This window comes from Hyperoodon ampullatus (assembly GCF_949752795.1).
Source record: "Hyperoodon ampullatus genome assembly, chromosome: 18".
NCBI lineage: Eukaryota > Metazoa > Chordata > Mammalia > Artiodactyla > Ziphiidae > Hyperoodon > Hyperoodon ampullatus.
In genome coordinates, this window is record NC_136931.1 from 24,519,680 (window position 1) to 24,534,206 (window position 14,527).

The following is a 14,527-nucleotide window of genomic DNA, read 5'->3' on the forward strand; positions in this document are numbered from 1 at the left end:
AGTGGATTATTTGCAACAGGAAAAATGCAGGTGCCAACAATAGAACTTAGCATTTTGCCGGCAGTGCTTTTCTCTTGCATCCTTTTTTTTTTTTTTTCTCGTGTGTTAAGAAAAAATCACTTTTCATTTCTGTCTTTGACCTGATGTTTTAGAAATTAAAATATTTTGGGTAGCATACAGGGCTTTTCGCCATTCTCCATAAATTCAGTTAAAAACAAACAAACAAACAAAAACCTCCAGCAGCTTTTTCTTTTTCACCATTATTTGCAATTATTTTGCTAACAACATTGAATACTCAGCTATTGGCCAATGTTCTCTTTCTCATAATGTTTTGAAGTAAGCTTGACACTTGGTGTCCTTGTCAGCATCTCTGTTGCTCTACGTTGCAAATTTGCAAGATAGATTTACTGAGTCCATGAAGAGTTTATTAACCTTCCTTTAACAGAGTAGGTAGTTTAAAAGTTTTTTGCAGCTAGCACCTAACTTTTATCTATAACAAAAGAGAGAGAAAAAGAGAGAGAGAGAGAGAGATTGGTTTACAGACATTCTGAGCTGCACAATACCATTATATATAGGTGCTGTGCACTGCCTCTCTAAATACAATTATAAAAACACCTAGTGCTACCTATTACTTATAGATTTACATATTTCACCCAATATATCTTTTTAAATTTTATTAAAAGAATACGTAATATTCTGTGCCTTTCTAATATGTACTGATACACAGATGATTTTGTGGATACAAATGCAGCTGGAGGAAGTAGTGACGTATGGATATAACTGTATATGTATGTCTACATTCACATATATTCAACCCTTTTAATATTAACATCTGGGAATAAATCAGCATCATCCATTTTATTATCATGTACTTGACACTGAGGTGGTGGCTTGCACTGCAGTCATTTCTACCACCTCTGCTAATCATTTATCTTGAGTTATGTATTTGTTTTGTTTTTGTCACTCATTATGGTATATACATCTTGGTCCACTGTCACAATAAATGCATAATTTATTGTGGCCAAAGCATAGACTGAGGAAAGGAATCTCAAGAGATTGGTCTGGCTTTGTAGTCAGAGCATTAACTAAGGATAACACAATCTTAATTACCATATGTGAATTCTGCTGGGCAATAACTCATGGAGGATTAGGGTCATTTTATAGTAATATTTTGTCCATTGTTCCATAAGTGTAGGGTGATTTACAGTTTAAATTTCTTGGGAAAACAATGAACATATTATACCACAATGGGATAGAGGTAATTATGTATTTTTCTTATGTCTATGATGGTAGCTTATATCCAACTAATTCCCCCAGTGAGAATAACTACAAAATTAGAGAAAAAAATGGTATTTGAAGGCAGCCAGTACTTAAGAAGCCAAGATACCAGGAAGAAAGGAAACAAACTGAAGTGACTCCTAAATTTAGCACTGCTTATTTCCTTCAGGACTTTAAGTGATTCAACTCAGAGGGCATAGAAACCAAGCAGAAATCAGTGACCTGGAGTTTATGAGTGTCTCATGGGACTGTGAGACAAAAGCTGCAGTTCAGGGCTACAGAGGTATCCAGAAATGGAGAGGCCAAGTCTACAGTGAGGAGGTAATTGAAAAGAAGACATCAAAGCACCATGGATGTATTTTTCCCATGATGCATTTACCAAATCTTAACATGTGCAGGAGTAAGAGGATTTCAAGGCTATGAGAGAGCGTGTGCTAAGCAGCAAAAAGCGAAAAAAAACCTTTTTTTTTTTTTTGCAATTTAATAGAAAGGGTGGGCTTTAGAAATAAGGGAAAACCAGAAATTAAATCAGCCCTCATAAATTCTGAAATCCAGCCTTAAGATTATCGAGATGATCCATCTATATAGACCTTCCTGTGAGGAGAAAATCAAACTCTATCTATCTGAAGGAAGATAACACATTTTCATATCTGATTTCCAAAATTAAAACCTAGATACAGGAAAACGGTAACAAAATGGCATAAACAATTAATGCATTATACATATCCTTTCATTGTACATAATATGTTTGAAGCATTACTCTAAGGCATATTCTAATAAGTCAGTGACATATATACAAATATGGTATTTAAGGTTACCACTAAAATAATATTAATAGAAGACTATGTAACTAATAGGCTAATCCCGCTTTTCTATCTTTTTTTGGATTCATAAGTTTTAATTCTTTCATTTCCCCCATTAGCCTGTTAGTTGGGGGAAATAAAAGAATTGAAACTTATGAATCCCCAAAAAAATAGAAAAGAGGAAAAATGAGAAAGAACTGATGAAGAAAATTTTAAAGTACAAGAAGAAATTCTAACCCAAATAAACACACTAATTTTAAATAAACTACATACTTCAATTAAAAGACATTCATTCTTTGTCAGACTAGGAAAAAAGCAATTTTCAAATCGTGTTTTTAATCAGAAATAAACCTCAAATATAAGAACACTTAAAGACTGAAACGATTGAAAGAAGATCTATGCAAATTAAAACCAAAATGGTTCAGCTATAGACTAAGAAGAAAGAAATATTACCCAAAATAGAAATTTTTCATAATGATAAATGATTAAATTCAGCAGGAAGATATAAAAATTCTAAATTTGTATGTACCTAATAAGATGTTTGCCAAGTACATAAAGCAAAAAATTGACAGAAGCAAATGGAGAAATAGACAAGTCAACACTTGTAGATGAAAATTTTCACCTACAACTCTACTAATCAAATAAGTAGACAAAAAATTAGTAAGGATAGAAAGTGTTTGAATAGCATGATTAGTCAACTTGCCTAATTGTAATGTATAAAACACTGCACTCAAAAATTACAAAAATATTATTATTGTCAAACACACTTGAAACATTTACCCAACATGGCCAAAATTGGGCCATAAATCAAGTCTCAACACTCAAAGCGGAGTATGCTTTCTTAACACAGTGGAATTAAGCTAGAAATAAATCACCAAAGGCCCTGAAATGATCCCCAAGTATTGGAAATTAAGTCATATGTCTCTAATTGATCCATGGAAAACAATAAAATCACAAAGGGAATTAGCACATTTAAAGAATGAATGATAACAAAATAATGACATGGGCTTCCCTGGTGGCGCCGTGGTTGGGAGTCTGCCTGCCGATGCAGGGGACACGGGTTCGTGCCCCGGTCCGGGAGGATCCCACATGCCGAGGAGCGGCTGGGCCTGTGAGCCATGGCCGCTGAGCCTGAGTGTCCGGAGCCTGTGCTCCGCAGCGGGAGAGGCCGCGGCAGTGGGAGGCCCCCGTACCGCAAAAAAAAAAAAAAAAAAAAACAAAATAATGACATGACAAAACCTGTGGAATACAGCTAACACAGTGCCTAAAGAGAAATTAGCCTTAAATGGCTATATTAGAAAAGAAGAAATGCTAAAAATCATTTATCTGAGCATCCACTTCAAAAAGGCTAAAAGTGAACAGAAAATTAAAAACTAGCAGTGAGGTGAAAATAAATATAGGGTAGAATATAGTGAAATTGAACACAAATATACAGTCCTGAAATTCAACAAAGCCAAAAGCTCTTTATGTGCGAAGATAAAGTTGATAAAATCTTGCAAGAAAAAGCAGAAAAGGTACAAGTTGCCAGTATTAGAAATGACAGGGAATTCCCAGCAGTCCAGTGGTTAGGACTCCATGCTTTCACTGCAGGGGGCATGGAAAAAAATATTACAAAGGGGACTTCATTACAGATTCTATAGATGTTAAAAAACAATAGCTGGACATTATTAACATATTTATGGAATAAGGATTAAAATGTATATGAGATAGACTAATAAGTTGAAAAATGCAGTCAGTGCAAACTGGCATAGATAAGAAAAAGGGAAAAATATGTCTATCATTTTCTCTATTGAATAAATTGAATTCACAATTACTAACTCTTAACACATAAATTGTCATGCCCAAATGAACATGACACATACTTTATCAGAGCGAAGTAAAAGAGGGAGCAGTTTCCACCTTATGTCACAAAGCCAGAATAATCTTAATGCTAAAACCCAACAAGAATATTACAAGAAAGGAGAATTAACAGCCTGCTTCTCATAAACAAAATCCTAAGTAATATATTAGCAAATCAAAACTGTTAATATAAAAATATAATATTACACCCAGGGAATACAAGGACAGATGATAACATTTGAAAATCTATTAATGTAAATTAAAATCCTGAGGAAAGGAAAGAGAAAAAACGTATGATCATTCTCAGCAGATGCAGAAAATGTTATATCTTCATCTCTTGTTCTTGAAAAAGCTCTTTGCACACTAGAAATATAAGAGAACTTAATTTGATAAAGGATAGTTACAAAAAAAATAGCGAATATCAGACCTAATGGTAAAATACTGAAAGGTTTCTCCCTGAGATTGGAAATGAGATAGGTTGTGTACTATTGCTACTTTTATTCTATTACACTGAAGGTTTTAACCAGTACAGTAAGATACAGGTAAGAAATTAAAGTATAAATATCACAAAGAAGAAATAAAGTTGTCACTACTCATAGACAACATGATTGAGTACATAAAAAGGAAAAAAATCTAAGTTAAACTATTATCAATAATGAAGAAAGTTTGCATGCTTGTTAGAGTTACAAAATAATATTTTTATTTTCTAACAATACTCAGAAAATAAATATACTACTTATAATAGTAAAAAGACTTCAATTAAATAGTAACAAAATCTAATGAATGACATACAAAACTTCTAAACAGAAAACTACAGAACATTACTGAGAGAAATTAAAGAAGATATAAATAAATGAAGTATATACATAGTTCATGATTTGGAGATTCAAATGTAAAAGATGTCAATCTGCTTTAAATTTATCTGTAGAATCTTTGCAATATCAATCAAACTTCCAACAGCTATGTGTGTGTGTATATGTGTGTCTGTGCCCACAATTTGACAAATAATACTAAAATGTGTAAAGAAATTTAAAGGGAAAAATAATGAAGAAAATATTTTAAAAGAAAAATGGTTGATCTTACCATATTCATGATAACAATATATGAAGATCTATCATAAAGAGTTATTAAAAGAGGATTGTATGAGCATAAAGACAGAAAAATATACAAAACAGAAAATTCCGGGAACAAGGCTGTACAAAAATACTCAACTCAATGACAAAGATAGCATAGGTGGACTTACAATAAAGTTGACAGTGAATTGGATATCCATGAGTGGATGAAACTGAACCTGGCCTCTAACTCAGAACGTCAATTTTAGTAATCTTCAGGGAGATCAGAGATGTAAATGTGAAAAAAATAATATACCTTCTAAAAGTAACAGAATTTTCAAATTCTGGATTATTCAAATAATTAACAAATCAGTTGCAACAAGTGTTAACGTTAATAAGAGCAAAAACTGACGAATTCAGCTTTATTAAGTTAAGAATCTGTGTTCATCAAAAGTTACTATTAAGAGTGAAAAATTAAGCCACAGAGTAGGGAAAGGTATTGTGACACTCACATCTAGCAAAGGACACGTATCCTTAATATATAATATGCATATCAATTAGAAAAACATAGACAACCAATTAAAACATGGCAAAAACTTGAACAGGTTCTTCACAAAAGAAGATATCCAAGTGGCCATTAAGCATAGTATGTCCTTAGCATCAAATCATCAAGATATTAAAATAAAATCAAACTGAAACATAACTGTACACCTCTGCAATGACTAAAATGAAAAACAAATAATAAATAACTGGCTTTTCCAAGTGTTCTTGAAGACATGCAACAACTTGGACTCTTATACATTGCTGGTCAGAGTGTAAACTGGCACATCCACATTAGAAAACATACTTGGAAGCATATGCTAAAATTGAAAGGAGCCAATTCTAAAATCTTTCATTCTATTCCTAAGTATGTAACATAACAGAATTCACGTATTTGTACACCAACAGAAATACACAAAATATTTATAGCAGCACTTTTCAGAATAGCATGAAACTGAAACAACCCAAATATCCACCAGTAAGAGAATAAATAAATGGTGGTATATGTATACAATGAAATTCTTTCCCAAACAGTGGAAAAGAATGAACTACAGCTGCCTACAACCACATTAATGAATTTACAAATACTATATTGAGCTAAAGAAGTCAGATACAGAAGTGTGTACTTTATATTATTTCAGTTTTTATAAAGTTCTGAAGAAGGCAAACTAATATAGTGTTAAGAAACAGAGTAGAGGTTACCTTGAAGGGCATAATGATTGAGATGGGGTACATGGGAAGCTTTGGGGATGCTGGTTATATCTTGACCTGAGTGATAGTTACATGGGTATGTTCATTTTATAAAAATACACTGGAATAAAACCATAAGGTGTATGCACTTTATTGTTTTCATGGCTTACTTCTACTACAAAAGTTGATCTCACACAAAAAAATGTAAGGAGTTACCCAAATAATTAAAAATATGAAAATTATATTTCTAAAAATAAATTCACTAATAAAAATTCCATGTTAATGGAATCATCAAACCTTTCTTTTGAGGTTATTAGTTTATTAGGATATTGTATTGTTTGGGAAGTGATCCATCTTAAAAATATATTTTAAGGTTATGTTTTACGAGTGCTATGCTAAAGAGAGCCTGTGGGGAATAATCAGTTTTGTTTGTTTCTGTGGGTTGGGTTTTTCTTTTTTTCACTTGTTGATAAAACTGCCCTGGATTAATATTTCAGCTTTATCACTTCTTGGCTTTGAGTAAATATGGGCAAGGTGACTAGAGTCCACATGATTTCTAGGCGCACTGGATGTTCTTTACTCCCTACTCTGATATGTAACTCATATAAATTTCAGTCTTACATAGCCTGAAATCATATTCCCATTTAAGAAAATAATGCCTTCACAGTAACCCAAAAAACCTCAAAGAAATAGTACATAACAGATCACACAATACATGCTGGGTAGTTTACAATATTAGTTTTCTTCCCTAATAAAGTGTGTCTGTGTTGGTGTGTGCGTGTACGTGTATGCATGTATTAGGGGCACAACTGTTATTCTAAGCTGGTGTTGAATTAGCATTTAAGCTGAATATTAGGTAAATCTATATTCCTCTGAAAGTGTGAGTCTCCTTTATTAAGATTCTAATATATAAGGGATTTAAACTGAATTGCATTGTAAGAGTAATACCAAGAAATTCAGTTCCAATGATTTTGAATCAATCCTATTTGAAATAATTAGGGAAAAAAAATCACTGAAGATTTCGTAATAGAAGCATAATTCAATTTTTGTTGGCAGAGTAGAATTAGAGATTTTGCAAAGACTTAGATTACCAAAGGGAGCATAAGGAATAATAAACTCATTACGGCATTTTGTTTCCTCGCCTCTTACAGTATGGAGAAAGATGAGATGTATAAAAAGGATTTAAACATGCACTTAAGGCTGCGAAAGGAGGGAGTCAGTATTTTCCAGTCACAAATTCAGCAAGAGTAGTACACAGTAGAAAAGAGAGGTGTACATAAAACAAAACAAAAATGAACACATAAAAACCATGTATGCATACACACATACACACAAAACAAAACAAAAAAGAATGTAGACAACAAAAGGAAACAAATTGGTAAGCATAAATAAAGAATTAAAAGTATCTGAGTAAGCACAGTAGTGTCTACAGAAGTCGAACTGTAATGTTGTACACATGAAACTTATATGATGTTCTAAGCCAGTATTACCTTAATTTAAAAAATACTTGGAAATCAAAAGCCATGAATTACTGGTTTATGTAAATTTAACTCAGAACTCTAGAAGCAGATTTATTGTCAAAGAAAAGGTCTTGGGAAAAAGTTTGACAAATAATGCATATTTATAAATTTTAAGTTAAAATGTTTAGTATATTAAAATAAAATAAAACTAGTAAGTGCTTAAATTTTTTTAAAAAAGAATTAAAAGTAGGTAATATTGGACTTCCCTGGTGGTGCAGTGGTTAAGAATCCGCCTGCCAATGCAGGGGACACAGGTTCGAGCCCTGGTCTGGGAGGATCCCACATGCCGCGAAGCAACTAAGCCTGTGTGCCACAACACTGAGCCTGCATGCCACAACTACTGAAGCCTGTGTGCCTAGAGCCCGTGCTCCGCAGCAAGAGAAGCCACTGCAATGAGAAGCCCGCGCACTGCAACGAAGAGAAGCCCCTGCTCACCACAACGAAGAGAAGTCCCTGCTCACCACAACTAGAGAAAGCCCACACACAGCAACGAAGCAATGCAGCCAAAAATAAATAAATAAATATATTTATTTTAAAGTAGGTAATATTATATAACATATTAATAAAAAAATGGAAAATGTAATAGCTCCATTCCCATTAGTACTAATTTTTCATTTATAAACTGCCATTAATGTTGCCTTTATTTAGAACATGACTGTTTTAAAGCTTTATATTTAATAAATAAATAGTATCTAAGAAGTTCATAACATCAGTTCTTACTTCAGTGGCTCTAAAATTTTTTCCCATAGAATTTAACAACCATAAATGTGCCTACCTTATTCTTTAGGACTTCAACTCTTGTGAGCTGGAAAAAGGATACTGAGGGTTCATTGTAGAGAGTAGGAAAAGGTGAAGTGAGGTCTTGCCAAGGATTCCACTAAGTCCAGGTTCACTTAAGATGAATGTAATAAATAAGAGACCTATTTCTCCCCATTTAGAGAGCATTTGAAAATGCTGGAGCCAGACAGCATGCATTTTTGTAGTCAGTAGGGAAAACAGACAGGGGTCAGTGAAGACTTAAACTAAAGTCGCCATTTAAGAGTCATTTTCTCCAGAGAGTTTAAGGCATTTTCAAATACGTCTAAGTCCACAACTTGCACAGTGAGGGAAAGCATTTCTCTACCTTTCTTGAGAGAGCTACTACTTGGTTAATAAAAAAACTATGCCTTACAAGCTTTGTTCATTTGATACCAGAGCCATGATTAAAGTTCTCATTTAATTCTAAACTAATCTAAATATGACTGAGATTTTAAGGAGTAAAACAGAATGACTTCTCTTTACAGCCTGGCTTGCTGGAATTTTCACAATCATATAATGAAAAATTATTAAAATTATGGTGGTCAACTACTCCCTTGATGTTGAAATTTCTTGGTATGTATTTGAGGGAGATAATAGATTGTGTTTTAACTGGTGCATCAATACAGTTGCCATGTTAGTGAAAGGGTAACACATAAAAATAATACTATAAAGAGAAAAACTATCAAAAATATTCCAGAATATTTTTGTAGAGAATATTGAGTAGAGTTCCCTGTGCTGTAAAGTATAGGTCCTTATTAGTTATCTATTTTATATAGTAGTCTGTATATGTCAATCCCAATCTCCCAATTTATCCCTTCCCCCCCCAGTAACCATAAGATTGGTTTCTACATCTGTGAGTCTATTTCTATTTTGTAAACAAGTTCATTTGTACCATTTTTTATTAGATTCCACATATAAGTGATATATATTTGTCCAATAAAATTTTTTTTAAAGTCCCAACATATTTTCTACCCTGCTGGTGTCCACTGCTTAATTATATTCCACCTTGTTTCTATGCTGTCTAATAATCTATGAATTAATAAACCATAACTAATGATTTAGAAATTACCACACCATTTATGGGCAAAATGTACATCAAAAAGTTTTATCTTTAGTCACCAGAGAGCCTAAATTCACGACTGAAATTATTTTCCAAAACCTTCTTTGAAATTCCCATCAGTTACATTTTAAATTTCCTAAGTTGCTATCTCTTCGATCAATCATATATTCAGTTAGAATCTTCCTGTTTTATAAACTTCCAGCATTCCTCTCATCCCTATTCAATTATAAATTCACTATTTTGCATTTCCCCCGTTGACTGTAATTTACTGCTCATGCCTTCCACCCTTCCACTCAAAGAAGGGTCAAGAATTATTTATTGAACCCACCAGTATATCTAAATTTGTCAAATCAATTTTCTCTCTTACAGCCTGAAAAGGAGAGGCTGTTTATTTCAATCGATGCCTGCAAAAACAGCAGCTTGTGGAAACTAGTTAGAAGCAAATTCCCAAGTAATGTAAACTTGGCAGTATTCCATTAACTTTGATTATAAAAGGGCAAAATTAATGGGCAATTCATGAGGCTATGTGACAGAGAGGTGACAGGAAGTCACTACGATTCAAATGGTGGAAGTCAAGGAGTTGTTTATACTAGGTGCCATTTCAGCCTTTTTTCCCATCATTATGTGAAAACAGTCAACTTTTGTGGCCAACTGAAATGGGCTTTTCCTTCCAGACCACTTTGTCACATCTCCTGTGTTTAGAAAATTAATCTTTAATGAATGCTAATCAAGTTTCTAATTATCATATCTTTATATTTAATGTTTGTGTATCAGATGAAAGGCAAACATTTTGGGGCCAGTCACAAAGGACATGAATAATTTCCTTAGAAGCTTATCTAATTAATTTTTATTGCTCTATAATATCTTTAAATTTTGAACACCCATCACTTCATTAATTTAGATAAAAGTGAATCTTCAGCATTTAAATATGACACTTGTGTCAAGAATTATAAGTTGAAATAATTTCAATTGTGCATGTTCATCTAGTATAGATAATGATAACACATTTTGGGGATATTTTGGGGATATATGGCACCAGTTTATTTTATTTTATTGTTTTTCTCCTTGATTTAGCAGTTTCAAGAATTACTCAAAGTAAATGTCTGGGACATTCATATGCTTAAGAAAACAAAATTAAATCATAACTTCTCTTGTCAGTAAGCTTTATGCTAGCTTTTAAAATTGTAAATCTCATCAAAAAATATTTCAGTGACTTGCCAGTGATCATATGATATAGCCCCTATGCTCGTGATCTTCTAACAATATTAAGTGATAGCTCCCAAACCTACATTACTTCTAACAACAGAAAACAATTAGATGGTATTATTCTAGGGATCTGGGCCCCTGAATAGTTAACCACCACCCTGTCCCAGATCTTACAATAAGAAAAAGCATATATTACTTTAATGTTGAAAGTTATCCCAGAAAGAAGCTCATGGAGATTCTCTAGCCTCTATGCTTGAGTTTTACCACCTGCTGGCCATCTAGATCTAAGAGATAATTGCAGTTTATTAAAACTGTGAGATTAAGAGAAGAGAGAAGTTAAGAACATGTGCCTTGGCATAATTATCCTTTTGCCAAAATAGAGTAAAATCTGTATATGCATGTTTGCCTGTGGCATGTGTGTGTATGTGTGTGTGTGTGTCTGTGTACAAGGCATGAGAAAGAGGGAAGACAAAGAATATCATGTTTCGTAAACTTGGCCCAATCAACCATTTTCAGTGACTCTAACTCAGTCAGCTCAGCATTTTCTTCCCTTCCCCAGGAACAAAATCATGTTTAAAGAGTATGACAGCTTTTTCTTGTACCTGCAGTTTTCGAAGACAATGCATCTATTATTCACTGTTCAAGTCTATGTTGACCATTGTCTGTTTATGAATTGAATGCTTAACGAGACTAAAACATAATAGAAGGCTCTTCTAATCACTTATATACACAAGAGTTGGTCTAAGACGTGGCACGGAAGAAATGAATGTTATGTAACTAACTAATCAATAGTTCTTAGAGTTGGAATACAGAGAATCACAAAATAAAATCAATCAACTAAAGGGACTTTGGGCAAAATCGAAGTATGAGGAATAATATGGAATTTAAATTGTTCAGTTTCTCACAGAGGCTTGCAGATTATTAGTGCAATTCTGAGAATATCAGTTGTGGTACAACCCATTAGATTTATCCAGCTTGATTTTTTATATTTGTACTCAAACCTCAAATAGTGGTCAAACTTGAAATAAAAATTTATAACAAACCTATAAGCATTCTTGAGGAAATGGCAGTGATTAGTTACCTTACCAGTAAACAAACAACAAGCAAATATACTTTGTTTTAAACTTCATCAATATAATACTGTGAAAATGACTCATGTTTGTTTGGAAGGCCAAAACTACATTTTGGAGTCTTGGAGTTACTTTGTGAGTCATATTGGTAAAGGCATATAGCCCTGTGAATGTCAGTCTCCACATCAGTAATCCACAACATGGGGATCACATTACCTACTACATAGCTCTTCAGTAAGGACTGAATGAGATGATTCTGTGAAATATCTTGCACTGTACATAGTGCACACTGAATATGCACGGTGCTGATGTTTGCAATTATAAAAGATAAAGTCTAAGATACACTTGACTATGTGCCCAATATGATCTGGGCACTTCTAATTCTTCTCATATAATGTGTATAATAGTTCTGTAAATAAGGTGTCAAGGTCTTGAGTTTCAGTGTCCTCAGGAATAAAATGAGCTTAAATAACATGTTCAGAATCATGTTGTAGTGGGAGTTAAAGATGGGGCTCCAAACATTTGTTTCCTGCAAACACTAGATTCCCTTTTACTCTTCAGTAGCTGCTATTCAGCTCATGATCAGACTAGAAAAGAGATGTAAATCTTTAAGGACATAATGAGACCTTATTTCAAATACCTTATAACTCATTTATCTACCTGATTCAAGTAGATAAAGGGTAAAATGTAAGTTTCTTGTCCTCAGAGTCATGTGTTACACTTTTTTTAACTTTCCCTTCCATTGAAACTAGGGAGCCGCATGCCTCCTCTCTGAATGAGAATGAATTAATTCATTAGACATAAGACAGTAAAAGAAAAAGGACATATTAGGTGAGACATTTAAGGCCACTGGTGTGATTTTTGGGAATTGAGATTTTGTTCCATTACTGAGGTGGTTGGAATTCCAAAGGATAATATTCATCCATCCATAGTTAATCAAATTAGAATATTGGAGAATAGCCATGGTAGTTAAATTCCAATCTTGTAGCATTGCCAGTGGGGTTAACCAACTACAAAATTGTAACATGGCTGTGATTATTTGGCATGTGCTTTAAAACACTTTTATATGTAATGAAAAAAATGAGTATTTGAAGGTTTCAGAGGTCTGAATTTAATCAGTTGTCAAAAAGAAGAGTCTGATATATCAAATACAAGTCTGTTTCTTCATATTCAAAAGCCAAAGATTTTTCCCCTCCCAGCTTATAAATATTCAGTGCCACAGAAACACAAATAAATAATTGGCCATTTTCAATGCATTCTGTATAATTTACAAGCGATCAAAAGACTATTGCATGGTACAGAGTCCAATGGTACTGCATTTATTAGAAATAAAAAATCATCATGTGGGCCAAGTCAGCAATGTATTAATGGGCCAAATTTCTGTGCATATTTGTGCATGTATGCGTGTGTGTGCACGTGTGTGTGTGTATAATTTTTTAAATTTAAGGACTTAAGGCTTAAGGATTAAGGTCTGTGCTACTGGAATTGACCTGGAAAGATTAAAAGATTATTATCTGTTTACACTGATGAAAATCTTTATGAAAATGACATATTAAAATAACTTGGGCTTATCTTACTCAAAAAGATCCCAAGGTCAATTCTGAATAAAAAATAAAATTCATAAAAGATATGATTCCCTTTCTTTAAGATTATCCCTTTTATCAGTATTAAAGATACCTTCTCAACAACTGATTTGGTTCTAGCCTTTTTCAGTTTTTGATGTTCATCTTTAATATATAGTCAGTCGAACAAGTAATAGTGCAGAAATGGGCTGTCTACCCAAGATAAAGAAAGAGATAAATCTTTGTCGCATACAGCATTCTTTTCTTTTGTACAATGGGCTTTATCAATAAAATAAAGCTTTCTTCATCAAGGAAACCTCTTTTAATTTATTCAGAAATGGTCTTTATCAAGCTAAGCTCCAGCAAATGGTGTTTGGAATAATAATTTATACTTTTTTTTAAGCAGCCAAGCACTTGCTACTTTTCCTTGCTGAATGGTCAGATTCCATAATCAACATGTTGAAAACACCCTAATTAAAGGAAGTTGAAACAGACACACAAGCTTTCAAGAAGAAAGTTGAATTGCACATTAAAATGCAATTATCCTCAATGCTGATGTTATTTTTTCCTTCCCATAGGGAACCACAGTCAGATATCCCGAGTACCTGTTGCTATTAAAGTGCTGGATGTCAATGACAACGCCCCTGAATTCGCATCCGAATATGAGGCATTTTTATGTGAAAATGGAAAACCCGGCCAAGTAAATATCTCCATGTTGTTAATGCTGAATATGTTTGTATACAACTGTCTCATATTTGATTAACCTGCATTATAGTGTGCACTTGCATCATTTACAATCTGCAAAGTCATAGGCAAGAAACATCCAAATGGGAACAGAGAGGGAGTATTCTTCTTTCAGAGATGTTAATTCTCTTCCTACTTATGACCAAATTGGCTCCTGAAATGGAATGACCTGCTGTGCCATGAACCCAGAGCCAATAAACTATATCTTAAAATATCTCGGGGTATGGATGATCACAGGGGAGGTGTTAGAGTGATGGGGCCAAAATTTTAACCTTCAAATGACGGGGAAGTGAGGGAAAAGCCCTTGGGAAGGCATGTTTGTTTCATATCAAATGTAGACATAACACATAACATTGGAACCGTGG

General features: G+C 33.5%; 1 protein-coding gene across 1 annotated transcript in view; it reads left to right on the top strand.

Annotated features, from left to right (window-relative positions):
• CDH8 (cadherin 8) overlaps positions 1-14,527 on the top strand; it is a gene marked incomplete at its 3' end in the record, with an annotated part of 356,559 nt that overhangs the window by 276,289 nt on the left and 65,743 nt on the right. The window contains exon 8 of the mRNA XM_079723723.1: positions 13,997-14,118. Within this exon, the coding sequence (XP_079579849.1) occupies positions 13,997-14,118 (122 nt within the window). The remainder of the gene's footprint in view (positions 1-13,996; positions 14,119-14,527) is intronic.